The 20,345-nt window shown below is 38.4% G+C and overlaps 2 protein-coding genes across 5 annotated transcripts in view; both read right to left on the bottom strand.

The window, feature by feature from the left end:
- The window catches only part of SLIT2 (slit guidance ligand 2), a 379,752-nt gene that overhangs the window by 215,944 nt on the left and 143,463 nt on the right, over nucleotides 1–20,345 (bottom strand). The gene's annotated exons all lie outside the window — the stretch shown is intronic.
- Nucleotides 275–19,592, bottom strand: LOC118895851 (POU domain, class 5, transcription factor 1-like). The gene is given in 3 exon segments (XM_036853412.1): nucleotides 275–346; nucleotides 348–1,028; nucleotides 19,404–19,592. Coding segments are annotated over 3 exon segments (942 nt in total).

Consider the following 20,345-nt stretch of genomic DNA (forward strand, 5'->3'; position numbering starts at 1 on the left):
ACTTTCATGCTAGTAAGGAAACAAAAACACAAACAAAAAGACTTAGGGACCATCAAGTCACTATTTTTTTTTTTCTAGGTCCCAGGCTTCTTTATTTAAGAACAAAGTGATGAGTGATGTGGGGATTAAAATCAAGAGCATCACTGAACTTCACCTTCCCTCCAACCAGTTCCCCCAAACTCCCTGCCCCCACACCCTGTGTGCTCCGAATTCCTTCCTAAGCGAATGAAGAACTTAATCCCAAAGCCCTGGTACGAACCCCAGGGTTCGCTCCCTAGCTGTCCCCCTTCCTCTGTCCCCATTCCTGGGAAGGGCAGACACCTCCGTTGGAATGCATCGGGGAGCCCCAGAGTGGTGACAGACACCGAGGGAAAGGCCTCAGCCTCAGGAAATGGGACCGAGGAGTACAGCGCAGTGAAATGAGGACCCCCATAGCCTGGGGTACCAAAATGGGGCCCTGGCGCTAGAGGAAAGGATACTGGTCCCCCTGAGAAAGGAGACCCAGCAGCCTCAAAATCCTCTCGCTGCGAAGAGTCACTGCTTGATCGTTTGCCCTTCTGGCGACGGTTGCAGAACCACACTTGGACCACATCCGTCTCAAGCCCGAGCTGCGGAGCCTTGTGGCTGACCTGCTGCAGGATGGGCTTTGGGCACTGCAGGAACATGCTCTCCAGGTCGCCTCTCACTCGGTTCTCAATACTCGTCTGCTTTCTCTTCCGGGCCTGCATGACGGTCTCTGCCTTGCACATCTCCTGCAGATTCTCGCTGTTGTCAGCTTCCTCCACACACTTCTGCAGCAGGGGCCGCAGCTTACACGTGTTCTCGAAACTGAGCTGCAAAGCCTCAAAACGGCAGATGGTTGCTTGGCTGAACACCTTCCCAAAGAGAACCCCCAGGGTGAGCCCCACATCGGCCTGGGTATATCCCAGGGGGATCCTCTTCTGCTTTAGGAGCTTGGCAAATTGTTCGAGGTCTTTCTGAAGAGCTTTGATGTCCTGGGACTCCTCGGGGTTCGGCCGAGTCACTATCTTTAACAGGAACTCTGAGTTCTAGGAGTTCTGGCTTCTCTTTCAGTCCCCAGCAGCACATCACAACTGTATTTCTCTACAGTCAGTACACATGTCATGTAAACTCTCACACCCCATGCTTTCTACCTGGTACTTTTCCTCCTCAGGTAGCTGAAGTTTTCATTCTTTGATCTCAGGTTATTATAGCTCTTCAGTTAGGGTGGCTTTTGCAACCCAGTACCAGGAGAGATGCCCTCTTTTATAGTCTAATATTACTATAACTTTTTCTTTGTAGTACCAATACTCATTTGTTTGATGTAACTCTTGCCCTCCAGTGTATAAGCTGCCTCAAGGCAATAACTGCATCTGTCTTAAGCATTAAAATCATAGTATAGGGACTTCCCTGGTGGCGCAGTGGTTAAGAATCCGCCTGCCAATGCAGGGGACATGGGTTCCATCCCTGGTCCAGGAAGACCCCACATGCCACGGAGCAACTAAGCCCATGTGCCACAACTACTGAGTTTGCGCTCTAGAGCCCGTGAGCCACAACTACTGGGCCCGTGTGCCACAACTACTGAAGCCCGCGCGCCTAGAGCCCGTGCTCCACAGCAAGAAAAGCCACCGCAATGAGAAGTCCGTGCACCACAACGAAGAGTAGCCCCCGCTCGCCGCAACTAAGAGAAAGCCTGAGCCCAGCAACAAAGACTCAACGCAGGGAAGAATAAATAAATTAATTAATTATTTTAAAAAATCATAGTATAATATTTGATACATATTAGATACTCAAGGAACACTGATTAACTGAGTCCCTAGAAAGAAGAGTAGGGAGAAGATTAAATTCAAGTAATGGTAACTGTCAACATACTGTGTGAGACACATTTCGTATAGGTTTTAAATAGGATCTAATCTACCCTTAACTCTATCATCAATTTAACTATTTCATTTGGTAAAACAGTTCTATCATCTACACCTAAGTCTGAGCTACCTATCATGAGAACAGTACTATGTAAGGATAAAATGTCATTCCCAGTGATATTCATATAATGGCATGCACACTGAAAAGAGCTGTGTAGAGATGCAAATGAATTATGATGTTAGCAAACAATTGCAGGACACTTAATATGTTCAATTACTATTCTGATCATTTTACATATATTAATCTAATAAAAACTCACAACTTCCTGTGATGTACATACCACTATTACCCCTTTTATAGATGCAAAAATTGAGGGTCAGAGAGTTTAGTAATTTGCCTAGGGTCACTCAGTTCTTAAATGGCAAAACCAGGATTTAAACTCACGACTGTCCTATCAGGCTTCAGATTTAAAGACTATGGTGTGGGCACCCTCATTATAATATTAACACAATTAATATTATTCTATAATTTGAAGAGAATATTTTTCTTAAACCAAATAGCATAGTATTGAAAACTTATATTCTGCTACTGACTTCTGTACTTTTAAAATTCAGCCACAGTATAAAAAGCATAAAGTTTAACTTCCCCATTAATGAAACACTGGATATAGAGAACACATTTCTTTTAATTTTTTACCATGTTGAATATTTTTCATACTAGTCAGCTTAACATTAAGCTGCTTATTATTTTTTTACAAGATTGTACATATGCCAGAAAGTATATTTGTGTTATCCCAAAATTAATCTTTAATTTAATAGTATATATTTTGATTCAACGATAATCTTATGTGTTTACCATGGGTAAAATTTTCAATTAATTTAAAATATAGCTAAATCAATTTATAATAACATTAGCCAAAGGATGGATATTACTGATTGAGCTAAATATAAATAGAATTGAAATATATCACAGATGTTATACTGAATATAATGAAATATACTTGGTTTCAGTATTTCTAGAAATAATAATTGATAATTGACAAAGGAATCCACAGACTACCAGAATGGAATATACGTATAAACAGCAAAACTGAAACCTAAAATCAATATACAAATGAATAGCACGTTATTTATATTAGGAACTGAAAAACAAAGAAACAGTACACGCTTGGATAAAACAGAATCAGAGAATATTGTATGGCAACTACATAATAAAGTCCCCTGCGGAACAGATGATAAAAGATCGCCCAACTTAAAGTACACAAAGCATCTCCAAAAATTCTGGCCATAATGCTACTTCTACCTCCTTGATTCTCCATGGTATTTTCAAATACTGAATTATCTGTTCTCCTGTTCAAACTCCAAATTCTGGAACCATTTGTATGTACCATCTGCCTCTCCTTCTTTATGTCCCGTAACTTTTTTTTTTTTTAACATCTTTATTGGAGTATAATTGCTTTACAATGTTATGTTAGTTTCTGCTGTATAACAAAGTGAATCAGCTATACGTATACATATATCCCCATATCCCCTCCCTCTTGCATCTCCCTCCCACCCGCCCTATCCCACCGCTCTAGGTGGTCACAAAGCACAGAGCTGATCTCCCTGAGCTAGGTGGCTGATTCCCACTAGCTATCTATTTTACATTTGGTAGTGTATATATGTCAATAACACTCTCTTACTTCATCCAAGCTTACCCCTCCCCCTCCTCATGTGCTCAAGTCCATTCTCTACGTCTGCATTTTTATTCCTCTCCTGCCCCTAGATTCTTCAGAACCTTTTTTTTTTTTTTTTAGATTCCATATATGCGTTAGCATACGGTATTTGTTTTTTTCTTTCTGACGTACTTCATTCTTGTATGACAGACTCTAGGTCCATCCACCTCACTACAAATAACTCAATTTTGTTTCTTTATATGGCTGAGTAATATGCCATTGTATATATGTGCCATGTCTTCTTTATCCATTCATCTGTCGATGGACACTTACGTTGCTTCCATGTCCTGGCTACTGTAAATAGTGCTGCAATGAACATTGTGGTACATGACTCTTTTTGAATTATGGTTTTCTCAGGGTATATGCCCAGTAGTGGGATTGCTGGGTCGTATGGTAGTTCTATTTTTAGTTTTATAAGGAACCTCCATACTGTTCTCCATAGTGGCTGTACCAATTTACATTCCCACCAACAGTGCAAGAGGGTTCCCTTTTCTCCAAACCCTCTCCAGCATTTATTGTGTGTAGATTTTTCTTAATGTTATATGATTTTTATATTAATATAACTGTACTACATTTACATTTATATAACTGTTTATCTCAGTCATTTAATGTATTTTTAAAACAACTTTACTGGAGTATAATTGCTTTACAAGGGTGTGTTAGTTTCTGCTTTATAACAAAGTGAATAAGCTATACATACACATATATTCCCATATCTACTCCCTCTTGCGTCTCCCTCTCACCCTCTCTATCCCACCCCTCTAGGTGGTCACAAAGCACTGAGCTGATCTCTCTGTGCTATGCGGCTGCTTCCCACTAGCTATCTATTTTACATTTGGTACTGTATATAAGTCCATGACACTCTCTCACTTCATCCCAGCTTACCCTTCCTCCTCCCTGTGTCAAGTCCATTCTCTACATCTGCGTCTTTACACCTGTCCTGCCCCTAGGTTCTTCAGACCATTTTTTTTTTTTAAGATTCCATATATATGTGTTAGCATACAGTATTTGTTTGTCTCTTTCTGACTTACTTCACTCTGTATGACAGACTCTAGGTCCATCCACCTCACTACAAATAACTCAATTTCATTTCTTTTTATGGCTGAGTAATATTCCATTGTATATATGTGCCACATCTTCTTTATCCATTCTTCTGTTGATGGACACTTAGATTGATTCCATGTCCTGGCTATTGTAACTAGTGCTGCAATGAACATTGTGGTTCATGACTCTTTTTGAATTATGGTTTTCTCAGGGTATATTCCCAGTAGTGGGATTGCTGGGTCATATGGTAGTTCTATTTTTAGTTTTTTAAGGAACGTCCATACTGTTCTCCATAGTGGCTGTATCAATTTACATTCCCACCAACAGTGCAAGAGGGTTCCCTTTCTCCACACCCAATCCAGCATTTATTTGTAGACGTTTTGATGATGGCCATTGTGACTGGTGTGAGGTGATACCTCATTGTAGTTCTGATTTGCATTTGTCTAATGATTAGTGATGTTGAGCATTCTTTCATGTGTTTGTTGGCAACCTGTGTATCATCTTTGGAGGAATGTCGATTTAGGTCTTCTGCCCATTTTTGGATTGGGTTGTTTCTTTTTTTGATACTGAGCTTCATGAGCTGCTTGTAAACTTTGGAGATTAATCCTTTGTCAGTTGCTTCATTTGCAAATGTTTTCTCCCATTCTGAGGGTTGTCTTTTCGTCTTGTTTATGGTTTCCTTTGCTGTGCAAAAGCTTTTAAGTTTCATTAGGTCCCATTTGTTTATTTTTGTTTTTATTTCCATTTCTCTAGGAGGTGGGTCAAAAATGATCTTGCTGTGATGTATGTCATAGAGTGCTCTGCCTATGTTTTCCTCTAAGAGTTTTATACTGTCTGGCCTTACATTTAGGTCTTTAATCCATTTTGAGTTTATTTTTGTGTATGGTGTTAGGGAGTGTTCTAATTTCATTCTTTTACATGTAGTTGTCTAGTTTTTCCCAGTACAACTTTTTGAAGAGGCTGTCTTTTCTCCAATGTATATTCTTGTCTCCTTTATCAAAAATAAGGTGACCATATGTGCGTGGGATTATCTCTGGGCTTTCTATCCTGTTCCATTTATCTATATTTCTGTTTTTGTGCCAGTACCATACAGTCTTGATTACTGTAGCTTTGTAGTATAGTCTGAAGTCAGGGAGTCTGATTCCTCCAGCTTTGCTTTTCTTTCTCAAGATTGCTTTGGCTATTCGGGGTCTTTTGTATTTCCACACAAATTGTGAAATTTTTTTGTTCTAGTTCTGTGAAAAATGCCAGTGGTAGTTTGCTAGGGATTGCATTGAATCTGTAGATTGCTTTGGGTAGTATATTCATTTTCACAATGTTGCTTCTTCCAATCCAAGAACATGGTATATCTCTCCATCTGTTTGTATCATCTTTAATTTCTTTCATCAGTGTCTTATAGTTTTCTGCATACAGGTCTTTTGTCTCCTTAGGTAGGTTTATTCCTAGGTATTTTATTCTTTATTTGCAATGGTGAATGGGAGTGCTTCCTTAATTTCTCTTTCAGATTTTTCATCATTAGTGTATAGGAATGCAAGAGATTTCTCTGCATTAATTTTCTATCCTGCTACTTTACCAAATTCATTGATTAGCTCCCGTAGTTTTCTAGTAGCATCTTTAGGATTCTCTATGTATAGTATCATGTCATCTGCAAACAGTGACAGTTGTACTTCTTCTTTTCCGATTTGGATTCCTTTTATCTCTTTTTCTTCTCTGATTGCTGTGGCTAAAACTTCCAAAACTATGTTGAATAATAGTGGTGAGAGTGGGCAACCTTGTCTCTTTCCTGATCTTAGTGGAAATGGTTTCTGGTTTTCAGCATTGAGAACGATGTTGGCTGTGGGTTTGTCATATATGGCCTTTATTATGTTGAGGTAATCCCCTCTATGCCTATTTTCTGGATGGTTTTTATCATAAATGGGTGTTGAATTTTGTCAAAAGCTTTTTCTGCATCTATTGAGGTGATCATATAGTTTTTCTCCTTCAATTTGTTAATATGGTGTATCACATTGATTGATTTGCATATATTGAAGAATCCTTGCATTCCTGGGATAAACCCCACTTGATCGTGGTGTATGATCCTTTTAATGTGCTGTTGGATTCTGTTTGCTAGTATTTTGTTGAGGATTTTTGCATCTATGTTCATCAGTGATATTGGCATGTAGTTTTCTTTCTTTGTGACATCTTTGTCTGGTTTTGTTATCAGAGTGACGGTGGCCTTGTAGAAAAAATTTGGGAGTGTTCCTCCCTCTGCTATATTTTGGAAGAGTTTGAGAAGGATAGGTGTTAGCGCTTCTCTAAATGTTTGATAGAATTCTCCTGTGAAGCCATCTGGTCCTGGGCTTTTGTTTGTTGGAAGATATTTAATCACAGTTTCAATTTCAGTGCTTGTGATTGGTCTGTTCATATTTTCTATTTCTTCCTGGTTCAGTCTCGAAGGTTGTGCATTTCTAAGAATTTGTCCATTTCTTCCAGGTTGTGCATTTTATTGGCATGTAGATGCTTGTAGCAATCTCTCATGATCCTTTGTATTTCTGCAGTGTCAGTTGTTACTTCTCCTTTCTCATTTCTAATTCTATTGATTTGAGTCTTCTCCCTTTTTTTCTTGATGAGGCTGGCTAATGGTTTATTAATTTTGTTTATCTTCTCAAAGAACCAGCTTTTGATTTTATTGATCTTTGCTATTGTTTCCTTCATTTCTTTTTCATTTATTTCTGATCTGATCTTTATGATTTCTTTCCTTCTGCTAACTTCGGGGTTTTTCTGTTCTTCTTTCTCTAATTGCTTTAGGTGTAAGGTTAGGTTGTTTATTTGAGCTGTTTCCTTGTTTCTTGAGGTAGGATTTTATTGCTATACACTTCTCTCATAGAACTGCTTCTGCTGCATCCCATAGGTTTTGGGTCGTTGGGCTTTCATTGTCATTTGTTTCTAGGTATTTTTTGATTTCCTCTTTGATTTCTTCAGTGATCTCTTGGTTATTTAGTAGGGAATTGTTTAGCCTCCATGTGTTTGTATTTTTTACAGATTTTTCCTGTAAGTGATATCTAATCTCATAGCATTGTGGTCGAAAAAGATACTTGATATGATTTCAATTTTCTTAAATTTACCAAGGCTCGATTTGTGACCCAAGATATTATCTATCCTGGAGAATGTTCCATGAGCAATTGAGAAGAAAGTGTATTCTGTTGTTTTTGGATGGAATGTCCTATAAATATCAATTAAGTCCATTTTGTTTAATGTATCAATGAAAGCTTGTGCTTCCTTATTTATTTTCATTTTGGATGATCTGTCCATTGGTGAAAGTGGGGTGTTAAAGTCCCCTACTATGATTGTGTTACTGTCGATTTCCCCTTTTATGGCTGTCAGCATTTGCCTTTTATATTGAGGTGCTCCTATGTTGGGTGCATAAATATTTACAATTGCTATATCTTCTTCTTGGATTGATCCCTTGATCATTATGAGGTGTCCTTCTTTGTCTCTTGTAATAGTCCTTATTTTAAAGTCTATTTTGTCTGATATGAGAATTGCTACTGAAGCTTTCTCTTGATTTCCATTTGCATGGAATATCTTTTTCTATCCCCTCACTTTTAGTCTGCATGTGTCCCTAGGTCTGACGTAGGTCTCTTGTAGACAGCATATATATGGGTCTTTTTCTTTTTAATCCATTTAGCCAGTCTGTGTCTTTTGGTTGGAGCATTTAATCCATTTACATCTAAGGTAATTACTGATATGTATGTTCCTATTACCATTTTCTTAATTGTTTTGGGTTTGTTATTGTAGGTCTCTTGTGTTTCCTGCTTGGAGAAGTTCCTTTAGTATTTGTTGTAAAGCTGATTTGGTGGTGCTGAATTCTCTCAACTTTTGCTTGTCTGTAAAGGTTTTAATTTCTCCATCGAATCTGAATGAGATCCTTGCTGGGTAGAGTAATCTTGGGTGTAGGTTTTTCCCTTTCATCACTGTAAATATGTCCTGCCACTCCCTTCTGGCTTGCAGAGTTTCTGCTGAAAGGTCAGCTGTTAACCTTATGGGGATTCTCTTGTATGTTATTTGTTGCTTTTCCCTTGCTGCTTTTAATATCTTTTCTTTGTATTTAATATTTGATAGTTTGATTTACACGTGTCTGGATGTGTTTCTCCTTGGATTTATCCTGTATGGGACTCTCTGTGCTTCCTGGACTTGATTACCTATTTCCTTTCCCACATTAGGGAAGTTTTCAACTATAATCTCTTCAAATATTTTCTCAGTCCCTTTCTTTTTCTCTTTGTCTTCTGGGACCCCTATAATTCGAATGTTGGTGCATTTAATGCTGTCCGAGAGGTCTCTGAGACTGTCCTCAATTCTTTACATTCTTTTTTCTTTATTCTGCTCTGCGGTAGTTATTTCCACTATTTTATCTTCCAGGTCACTTATCTGTTCTTCTGTCTCAGTTATTCTGCTATTGATTCCTTCTAGAGAATTTTTAATTCCATTTATTGTGTTGTTCATCATTGTTGTTTGATCTTTAGTTCTTCTAGGTCCTTGTTAAACATTTCTTGTATTTTCTCCATTTTATTTCCAGGATTTTGGATCATCTTTACTATGATTACTCTGAATTCTTTTTCAGGTAGATTGCCTATTTTCTCTTCATTTGTTTGGTCTGGTGGGTTTTTACCTTGCTCCTTCATCTGCTGTGTGTTTCTCTGTCTTTTCATTTTGCTTAACTTACTGTGTTTGGGGTCTGGGGTCTCCTTTTTGCAGGTTGCAGATTCATAGTTCCCGTTGTTTTTGGTGTCTGCCCCCAGTGGCTAAGGTTGGTACAGTGGGATGTGTACGCTTCCTGGTGGAGGGGACTAGTGCCTGTGTTCTGGTGGAGGAGGCTGGATCTTGTCTTTCTGGTGGGCAGGACCACATCCAGTGGTGTGTTTTGGGGTGTCTGTGACCTTATTATGATTTTAAGCAGCCTCTCTGCTAATGGGTGGGGTTCTGTTCCTGTCTTGCTAGTTGTTTGGCATAGGGTGTCCAGCACTGTACCTTGCTGGTCGTTTAGTGGAGCTGGGTCTTAGTGTTGAGATGGAGATCTCTGGGAGTGCTTTTGCCGTTTGATACTATGTAGAGCCGGGAGGTCTCTGGTGGACCAGTGTCCTGAAGGCGGCTCTCCCACCTCAGAGGCACAGGCCAGGCACCCAACTGGAGCACCAAGACCCTATCAGCCAAACGGCTCAGAAGAAAAGGGACAAAAAAAGAAAAAAGAAAGAAAAGAGTAAAATAAAATAAAGTTATTAAAATAAAAAATAATTATTAAAAATAAAAAAATTAAAAAGTAATAAAAAATAGAAGAAATAAAAAAGAAAGAAGAGAGCAACCAAACCAAAAAACAAATCCACCAATGATAACAAGCGCTAAAAACTATACTAAAAAAAAACCCAACAAAAACACATAAAAAAACGGACAGACAGAACCCTAGGACAAATGATAAAAGCAAAGCTTTACGGAGAAAATCAAACAAAGAAGCATACACCTACACACTCACAAAAAGAGAAAAAGGAAATAAATATATATATATCATTGCTCCCAATGTCCACTGCCTCAATTTTGGGACGATTCATTGTCTATTCAGAGATGCAGGGTACATCACGTTGATTGTGGAGATTTAATCCGCTGCTCCTGAGGCTGCTGGGAGAAATTTCCCTTTCTCCTCTTTGTTCGCATAGCTCCTGGGGTTCAGCTTTGGATTTGACCCCGTCTCTGTGTGTAGATCGCCTGAGGACATCTGTTCTTTGCTCATACAGGACGGCGTTAAAGTAGCAGCTGATTAGGGGGCTCTGGCTCACTGAGGCCAGGGGGAGGGAGGGGTATGGAATGCGGGGCGAGCCTCCAGCAGCAGAGGCAAGTGTGACGTTGCAACAGGCTGAGGCGCACCATGTGTTCTCCCGGGGAATTTGTCCCTGGATCACAGGACCCTAGCAGTGGCGGGCTGCACAGGCTCCCAGTAGGGGAGGTGTGGATAGTGACCTGTGCCTGCACACAGGCTTCTTGGAGGCTGCAGCAGCAGCCTTAGCATTTCATGACCGTACATGAAATGGGGTACATGGGGATTTTTTTTTGCCTTTTGGGAAGTCTGAGGTCTTCTGCCAGTGTTCAGTAGGTGTTCTGAAGGAGTTGTTCCACATGTAGATGTATTTCTGATGTATTTGTGGGGAGGAAGGTGATCTTCACGTCTTACTCTTCCGCCATCTTGAAGGTCTCTCTCTAGATTTTTTGATGATGGCCATTCTGACCAGTGTAAGGTGATACCTCATTGTAGTTTTGATTTGCATTTCTCTAATGATTAGTGATGTTAAGCATCCTTTCATGTGTTTGTTGGCAATCTGCACATCTTCGCTGGAGAAATGTCTATTCAGGTGTTCTGCCCGTTTTTGGATTGGGGTGTTTGTTTTTTGATATTAAGCTGCATGAGCTGCTTGTAAATGTTGGAGATTAATCCTTTGTCAGTTGCTTCATTTGCAAATATTTTCTCCCATTCTGAGGGTTGTCTTTTTGTCTTGTTTATGGTTTCCTTTGCTGTGCAAAAGCTTTTATGTTTCATTAGGTCCCATTTGATTATTTTTGTTTTTATTTCCATTTCTTGGAAAAGGAAAAATAGGACCTTGTTGTGCTTTATGTCATAGAGTGTTCTGCCTATGTTTTCCTCTAAGTTTTACAGTGTCTGGCCTTACCTTTAGGTCTTTAATCGAATTTGAATTTATTTTTGTGTATGGTGTTAGGGAGTGTTCTAATTTCATTATTTTACATGTAGCTGTCCAGTTTTCCCAGCAGCACTTATTGAAGAGGCTGTCTTTTCTCCATTGTATATTCTTGTCTCCTTTATCAAAGTTAAGGTGACCATATGTGCATGGGTTTATATCTGGGCTTTCTATCCTGTTCCATTGATCTATATTTCTGTTTTTGTGCCAGTACCATACTCTCGATTCCTATAGCTTTGTAGTATATGTCCCGTAACTCTTGAACCCACTTTTGACTGAGCTGTGAAAGCTCAGCTGAATCTACTGAACCCAACACAGCCAAATCAAACGTAAAAACCCTTTAACTCATGTGACTTCTCTGCAAGAAAACATAACAAAAGCAACAAAAATCTGGTTTTTCTTGAAACATTCACCTCCTCAATTGTTCTTTCAGTCTTTCCTAGGTCCTCTACTAGCTCCTCTTTGTTCTCCCTCTTCACCACATTCCTTCAGGGGTGTAAGCTAGTTTCATGCTGTCCCTTTTCACAAGAGCTTTTCCCCCAGAGCTCCATCATCTCAACCCAGGTGTCTCATGGAAATGTCTCCATGGGTATTTCATAGATGCCTCCAACATAATATGTCAAAAACTGAAATCATCCTGTACCGTCTCAACTCTGCTCTTTTTTCCCCAGAGATCTATATGAATAAATGATTGCATCACCCATTCAATTATACAAGTCAGAAATTTGGGCACCAAATTTGAGTCCTCTCCCTCCCTAGACTCCATGTAAACTGAAGTTCTTGATCACATCTGGAATAATGTGTCCAATTTTGACAACCACATAGGATAGAAAAATCAAACTTAAAACTGTGTAAGGGGGCTTCCCTGGTGGCGCAGTGGTTGAGAATCTGCCTGCCAATGCAGGGGACACGGGTTCAAGCCCTGGTCTGGGAGGATCCCACATGCCGCGGAGCAACTGGGCCCGTGACCCACAACTACTGAGCCTGTGTGTCTGGAGCCTGTGCTCTGCATCAAGAGAAGCCGTGATAGTGAGAGGCCCGCGCATCGCGATGAAGAGTGGCCCCTGCTTGCCGCAACTGGAGAAGGCCCTCGCACAGACACGAAGACCTGACACAGCCAAAAATAAATAAATAAACTTGAGAAAAGGCCACACGCAAAAATTAAAAAAAAAAAAAAGGAAAAATCATATTAAAAAAAAAAAACTGTGTAAGGGAGGAGAGTGGATATATGGAAACTCTCTGAATTTTCTACTCAATGTCTTAAACACCTAAAATTACTCTGAAAAATTAAAATCTACTAATTAAGAAAAAACACTTGGGGGTATATAGAGGAGAGTGGCAATGACAAGAGATTTAAAACAGTTTCATATAAAAATTTTAAAGGATATGCACACTTGAAATATTCATCTTCACGAAGAAAATTAAGAAAAGTCATGATAGCTATCTTACAAAATTGTAGAGGAAGAAGGAAGATATGTTCATTTGACTCCATGAAAACAAAGGAATATTCACTAGGAGAAACTATAGAGAAGTGGTTTTCAGATTCTTACAAAAGAACAAACTATTTAGTAAACAAAAAACTTTGAGAAGCAGTGAGTTACTAAATCATTTGTTCAACACAGTGCTTTTGGGTTTAGGAAGTGCTTTTTATTATCTGTTACCCTATTTAATTACCATCCCAACTCTGTTTCTAGGTAGGAGGATAAATATTATTATCCTCATTTTATCAGTAGAAAATGAAGACAAAGAGCCTTAGATTATTGGTGTGATTTGGCCAAAGTTAGTGAGGTAGATCCTTGCGTACAGCACTTAAATAATTATTACTACACAGTGGGATCTTACCTAATAGATTCTCTATTCCTGGGGTCACTCACCAGCATACAAAAAGTGTTCAGAAAATATGATTTGAAAAAAGAAATTAATTGATCACTTAATGAATAAATCAATCCAAAGTTTAATTCTAGGCCTTTTAAGTCTTAACAAGGATTGAGGTATAATTAAGTGACTAGTAATATGGAAAACAAACAACAGAAATATATATAAAGTGTTTAGAAGAGAGAGATAACAAGGGGTAATTTGGCCAGATATATGATATTAAAATCAGCCTTATAGGATGTGTAGAATACAGAGAGGAGAAAAAAGTAAAATCTATTTTGGAAGCAGTCTGATAAAAGAGCACCTTTAGAGGGCCTAAACTGGTCTTCTTCTGGCCCTGTCTTTCCCCTGGATAGAAGAAATGTAAAAGGAATAAAGAAGACAAAAACAGATGGGAAGATAACTCATGTTTGTGTTATCAGAAGATTTAATATTATTAAAATGTTCATACCCAAAGCAATCTACAGGTTCAATGCAATCCTTATCAAAATCCTAACAGCAATTTTACAGAAATAAAAAAAAATTCAATAATTCATATGGAACCACAAAAGACCATGAATAGCCAAATAATCTTGAGAAAGAAGAACAAAGCAGGAGATATCACAACTCCTGACTTCAAAATATATTACAAAGCTACAGTAATCAAAACAGTATTGTACTGGCAAAAAGAAAGACATATAGACCAATAGAACAGGTAGCCCAGAAATAAAACTATTATGTGTATAGTCAATCATGCTAAAAATATAAAATCAAGAAAGGATAGTCTCTTCAACAAATGGTGTTGGGAAAACTAGATATTCACATGCAAAAGAATAAAATTGAACTTCTATCTTATACCATATATAAAATCAATTCAAAATGGATTTTTGAACATAAGACCCGAAACCATAAAACTCCTAGAAGAAAACATAGGAGAAAGGCTTCATGACATTGGTTTTGGCAATAATTTTAAGAATGTGACACCAAAAACACAGGCAACAAGAACAACAACAACAACTAAAGTGGGACTACATCAAACTAAAAAGCGTCTACCCAGCAAAGGAAACAATGAACATAATGAAAAGGCAGCTTATGGAATGGGAGAAAACATTTGCAAACCATATATGTGACAGGAGGTTAATCCCCCAAATATATGAGGAACTCCTACAAATCAATAGCAAAACCACTAAAAACCCTATTAAAATAACTAAAATCCAATGCGTTAAGGAATCAAACAGACATTTCTCATAAAAAGACATACAAAAGGCAAACAAGTATATGAAAAAATGATCATCATCACTAATCAGCAAGTTAAATGCAAATCAAAACCACATTGACATATCACATTACACCTGTCAGGATGGCTATTATCAAAAAACAAAGACAAGTTTTCGGGAGGATGTGGAGAAATCAGAACCCTTGTACACTGTTGCTGAGAATGCAAAATGGTGCAGTTGCTATGGAAAACATTAGGGACGTTCCTCCAAAAATTAAAAACAGAACTACTTTATGATCCAGCAATCAATCTCACTCTGGTTATTTATTCAAAAGAACTGAAATCAGGATCTCAAAGGACCATTAGCCCTCCCAAGTTCACTTCAGCATTATTCATAATAGCCAAGATGTAGAAACAACCTGAATGCCAATTGACAGGTGAATGGATAAAGAAAATGTGAGATATATATATATGATGGAATATTATTCAGCCTTAAAAAGAAGGAAATCCTGACTTTTGTAGCAACATGGATGAACCCGGAAGACATTATGCTAAGTGAAATACATCAGTTACAGAAAGATGAATACTACATGATTCCACTTATATGAGGTACCTAAAATAGTCAAATTCATAGATTCAAAGAGTGGAATGGTGTTTGCCAGGGGCTAGGAGGAGGAGGACATGGGGAGTTACTAATCAACAGGCATAAAGTTTCAGTTCAGCAAGAGTTAAGTTCTAGAGATCTGCTGTACAACATTGCATCTATTATTAACAATACAGTATTGGATAATTAAAAATTTGTTAAGAGAGTAGATCTTATGTTGTGTTCTTACCACAATAAAATTTTAAAACAAGAAAGATAAAAAGATTAGGTTTCAGAGGAAAAAGTTCCTTCTCTTATCTCTGCTTCTTTTTTTTTTTTTTTTAAACTTCTTTTTTTTTAATTTTTATTTATTTATTTATTTTTAATTTATGGCTATGTTGGGTCCTCGTTTCTGCGCGAGGGCCTTCACCAGCTGCGGCAAGTGGGGGCCACTCTTCATCGCTGTGCGCGGGCCTCTCACTATCGCGGCCTCTCCTGTTGTGGAGCACAGGCTCCAGACACGCAGGCTCAGTAACTGTGGCTCACGGGCCCAGCCGCTCCGCGGCATGTGGGATCCTCCCAGACCAGGGCTCGAACCCGTGCTCCCTGCATTAGCAGGCAGATTCTCAACCACTGCGCCACCAGGGAAGCCCTCTCTGCTTCTTTTATATTTACCTCTCTGGTAATAACATCAGGCCCAGGATTGTTATGAAGATCACATGATATGCATGTGAAAAGAACCAAATGTACAACACTTTGCCCACTTTTATAAGTAGGTGAGGGGTCCATATACAGCATGGCAATAGAGTGCTCAATCTCTCAAGAATGGGGAAAAATATTTGAGCTTTGATATCTTCTTAATTTTTAGTCATCCATTAATTTATTTTTTAATTAAATTAGTTAATAACTTTAAAACTGCTGGGAACAGTATCTTGCACATAATTAGACCTACATGGTATTTGTTAATATATACATAAAATAGACATTTATTAAATACCTACTATATTCAAGGTCAGGGATCTAAAGACAAAACAAAGTCATGATCCACTTTTGTTTTTATTATTATATGTTCTAGGCCAGATTATTTAAAAGGTGTGCATGTGGATAAGAATAATAAAATGCAGTTTGGGAGTACTTTTAAATATTTACTACAGATAGTTCATTGCTAGGATTCATCTTTCAAAAATATTATTTTACTTATGTTAGTTAATTATATCATGATGGTTAATATTAAAAAATCAAAACAATTCTTGTCTAGGCTGTTTTGAAAATTCCAGCATCATAAAATAAATTGCTTTAAAATGTATGGGGTTTTGTTGTGGCTAGCTTTCTTCTAAAAAGTTTTTATAATTGGGTTTTAAGGAAGGTATAAAACCAGGGTTTAACTTTCATATTTTCAACAAAGTTTGGTCTGTATTAGAGGAGTTAACTGGCTAAAATTTTTAAAATGTAATGCTCTATGCCAAGAGCTAGCATGCAGCTATTTACAAAGGGAACATATGCATTTTTATTTGCAATCTGACCAATGAGGCTATGGTTATTTAAACCAGCCAAGCAACAGAATAAAATAATGGCTTACCTTTATACTGTTGCTGTAATGCTCTGCCTAATAGGCAAATTTGGATCACATCACTTATCTCCTGAAAAAATCCCTCAAAGGACCCTAATCCCTGCAAAATAAAATCTAAAATTTTTTGGTCCAGGCCCTTAGTCAGGTCCCTGCTTATGTATCTTTATCTTCAGAAACACTGCCCACTACAGGCACCTGCCAAAATAGCCCATCTGAAGTACTAATATGTTTCATTTCCCCATGTTCTGCCCATCCTCCAAATCTGTGTGTGTGTGTGTGTGTGTATGTGTGTGTGTGTGTCTCCTTATGCTGGGATGGGCCCACAAATTTCTATTCGTACTTCAAGTCTCAGCTCAGGAATTACATTTTAATTATGTTATCTAGCAAATTACGCACTCATAAATGTTTAATGTTTACAGGATATAGAGAAATTGTAATTATGTAATGTAAATGACAGCATGGTTATAAATTTAAGGTAAATAGATTTCCATATTGTTTATCTTAGAGTAAAAAATGTTCGGGACAGTTGGACAGGTGGTTATGGAAATAATATACAACAGTTTTTACCAGAAAGTCTCTGAGCCATTATGGTTTTACCGTTCAAATATCCAGCCGCTACCAACAGTAACGAAGCCTTAAGATCATTATTTCAAGACCGGCTGTGAACTATTAAGATATATAAAGAAAAAGAAATTGCTCTGTCCAAGATTACTGCCATCAGCTACTACAGTTTAGACCTCAGTGCTTTATTTACAGAACTCCCTATTGACAAATGACAGAATTGCATAATGAGTATACAAATGCCTTTTCAAGAATAGATCTTGAAGGCTGTTTTTATAAAAATGCCTTCTGGCTGAATTATCGAAATGCAGTGTGCTGACAGGAGGGACAGCAATACACATGGGCTTTGTTGGCTTCTAATGGATTCCATTTCTAGAGCATGAAAAAGATGGAAACTAAAGTACTTTAGTAGGATTTGGATCTCTCTCTCCATGTAGTCCTACAATTTGAAGAATAGCAGAATATGTGGACAGTAGTTTTCTGTTTAAAAGGGAACACAGCTTCTTTAAAAAACTCCCATCTAATAGACAAGATTAGTAGGTTGCTTGCAGAGATGTAATGCTACAGAACATACCCACGGGGGTAAAACCGTGTTAGTTTGAAATAGTAACCCAACAAAGACTCTAAACAGGGATTTTATAGAATTCCAAATTTTTTTAGGGAAATTTTTAAATAAAGTTGTGTTATTTCTAAGGGAAGACTGAGAGACATACTTAAAAAAATAAAATAAGATGCTTTCTTAAAATGGGGTTTATCCTGTAAAAATAGTCAATGTTTTATTTCCCTCAGTAGTTATGTATTTTCAAATTTATTTTTATTGAAAACCCTTTACACCTGCCTGACTTTAAACCATCGGAAGGAGTCAAGTGACGGCAGGTCTCACACTTTCTATGCAGTTGCCAAGAATTATTTTATTGTGCAGTTGAGGCTGATGCTAACGCAACCAAAAAAAACATCATAATTATAATAAAATAATACCACCATGACCGACCATTTTTTACTAAGTCATGCTGTGCAAAGGCAATCTGCATACAGATGCAAGCACAACAGGATGTGATTGATTCGCCCCTGCTGGCCGTCCCAAGAAAGAGTGCGGCCCTTAGTCCCTGTGATCACCAGTACAGCCAATGGTAATGCACAGGGCTTGCAAGGCAAAACAGTTAATACTGGTTCATCCTGGCAAGCCATGAATCGTCAGTAATGAGCATAAGCCTTCCAAGTATACAAAATGATGACAGCTTCATCCTCGTATGAAGAAACCTCTTGCAGAAAGAAAAGTATGAAAGGAGGAGCAGCACGATGAAAGCACTCAAGCCTAAACTGTAGTGTCTGGAAACCTCATAACTCAAATGGCTCAGTCATTTACTTCACATTCCTGGGGACACATGCACACATGCCAGTTACCTGAAGTAGGTTCAGGGGGCTTCTCTCAATCAACCAAGAAGGTACAGATGTAATGAAAAATCAAATAGTCAAGGTTTTAAAGATTTTCAAGATACAAGAGCAGAAAAATAACTTATGGGAAGACACTTGCTAACTGCAGGTAAAACAGTAAGTCCCCTACACATGAACCTTCAAGTTTCTAACTTTCAAAGATGCAAACATGCATCTGGTTCCAGCAAGGAACCAGAACCTGTGCCGTCAATGTTAGGCCTGAGTGAAATTGCAGCTTGCCCTCCGTCTCCTATTGCTGACGATCCTTCAGCTCTACCATCTCCCACCTCCTCTCCCTCCTCCAGTCAGTAACTCTTCTTGCCTGTTCACTCGATGCCAGCCCCTGTATGCCAGCTGTTGTCCTGTACTACTGTACTTTTCAAGGTACTGTGCTGTAAGATTAAAAATGTTTTCTTTATTTTTTGTGTTTGCTTTTATGTATTAATTGTGCGAAAAGTATTATAAACCTATTATAATACAATACTATATAGCCGATTGTGTTAGTCGGGTACCTAGGCTAACTTCGTTGTACTTATGAACAAAATTGGACTTACGAATGCACTCTCAGAACAGAACTCGTTCATATGTAAGGGACTTACTGTAATGCCAACACTCTACTTGCCAGAAGATGACTATACCCATATATCTGGTTAATGTTTCCCACTCAGAACTCATTCCCAAGGGTCAGGATACTGAGGGGACAGAAGGCAAGAAATCTAATCAGGCTTCTATTTCCTCAGTAGACTCTCAAAATGGAAGAAATCAGAAGAAATTCAAATAGTATGAACAAGGAAGCACTTATGTAAGTTTCTTAATTATTAGATATAAACATCTCTCATGCTGACAATTGGCATACTGTCAATTGCACCTGAAGAACACAGGTTTATAATAACCATTGGACTGACTGGTGATAGCTGGTATCCATTAGAGCAGGGGTCCCCAACCCCCGGGGGTGGCAGACTGGTGGCAGTCCGTGGCCTGTTAGGAACCGGGCCGCACAGCAAGAGGTGACTGGTGGGCAAGCGAAGCGTCATCTGCCGCTCCCCATCACTCCCCATCGCTCACATTACCACCTGAACCATCCCCCACCCCCACCCCCCTGGCCATGGAAAAATTGTCTTCCATGAAACCAGTCCCTGGCACCAAAAAGGTTGGGGACCACTGCCTTACAGATCTTGCCTTCCTATCTTAATTCAGTACCCTATTTCTTCCTGTAGGGGTCAGCACACTAGTGCTGTCAATGATAACCTGTTTCGAAAATATTTTTATAAGTAGAATTAAGTTGTCTTCAAATGGAAAGAAAAGGAGTACAAAGATGCCAGGAAGTCTTCACTGAGTCTACCTCTTAAGATAACCACATCCAGAAACCTCTCCTGACAACAGGAGTCAGTTTAGGAGTTAGCAAAACCCACAATTCAAAGAGATAACCAACTCACTAATCATTGATTCAAATATTCTGTCATCAGTACTAGGCAGTTGATAAATCAGATATCACATTGAAACATATTTTTAACCATGTACTTTAAAGTATTGAGATTTTTCAACAATGTAGTTTCAATAAATGAACTGTTTCATAAAAATTCCAGCTTCAGTCTAATGCATCGGCCATAAAAGCAATTTATCTGCTGAACAATGCAGTCAGCTCCTCTAAAGAGTGTACTTTCTATGCCTAATAAGATTTTTTCCACACTTAAACAAACACTTGGTGCAATGAAATTACTAGCAGTTCTCTTGGTTGTCTCTGATCATGTGTATTTTCCTGCCTGTTACATCTCCATCTGACACAC

The sequence above is a fragment of the Balaenoptera musculus genome, chromosome 5 (assembly GCF_009873245.2).
Source record: "Balaenoptera musculus isolate JJ_BM4_2016_0621 chromosome 5, mBalMus1.pri.v3, whole genome shotgun sequence".
NCBI lineage: Eukaryota > Metazoa > Chordata > Mammalia > Artiodactyla > Balaenopteridae > Balaenoptera > Balaenoptera musculus.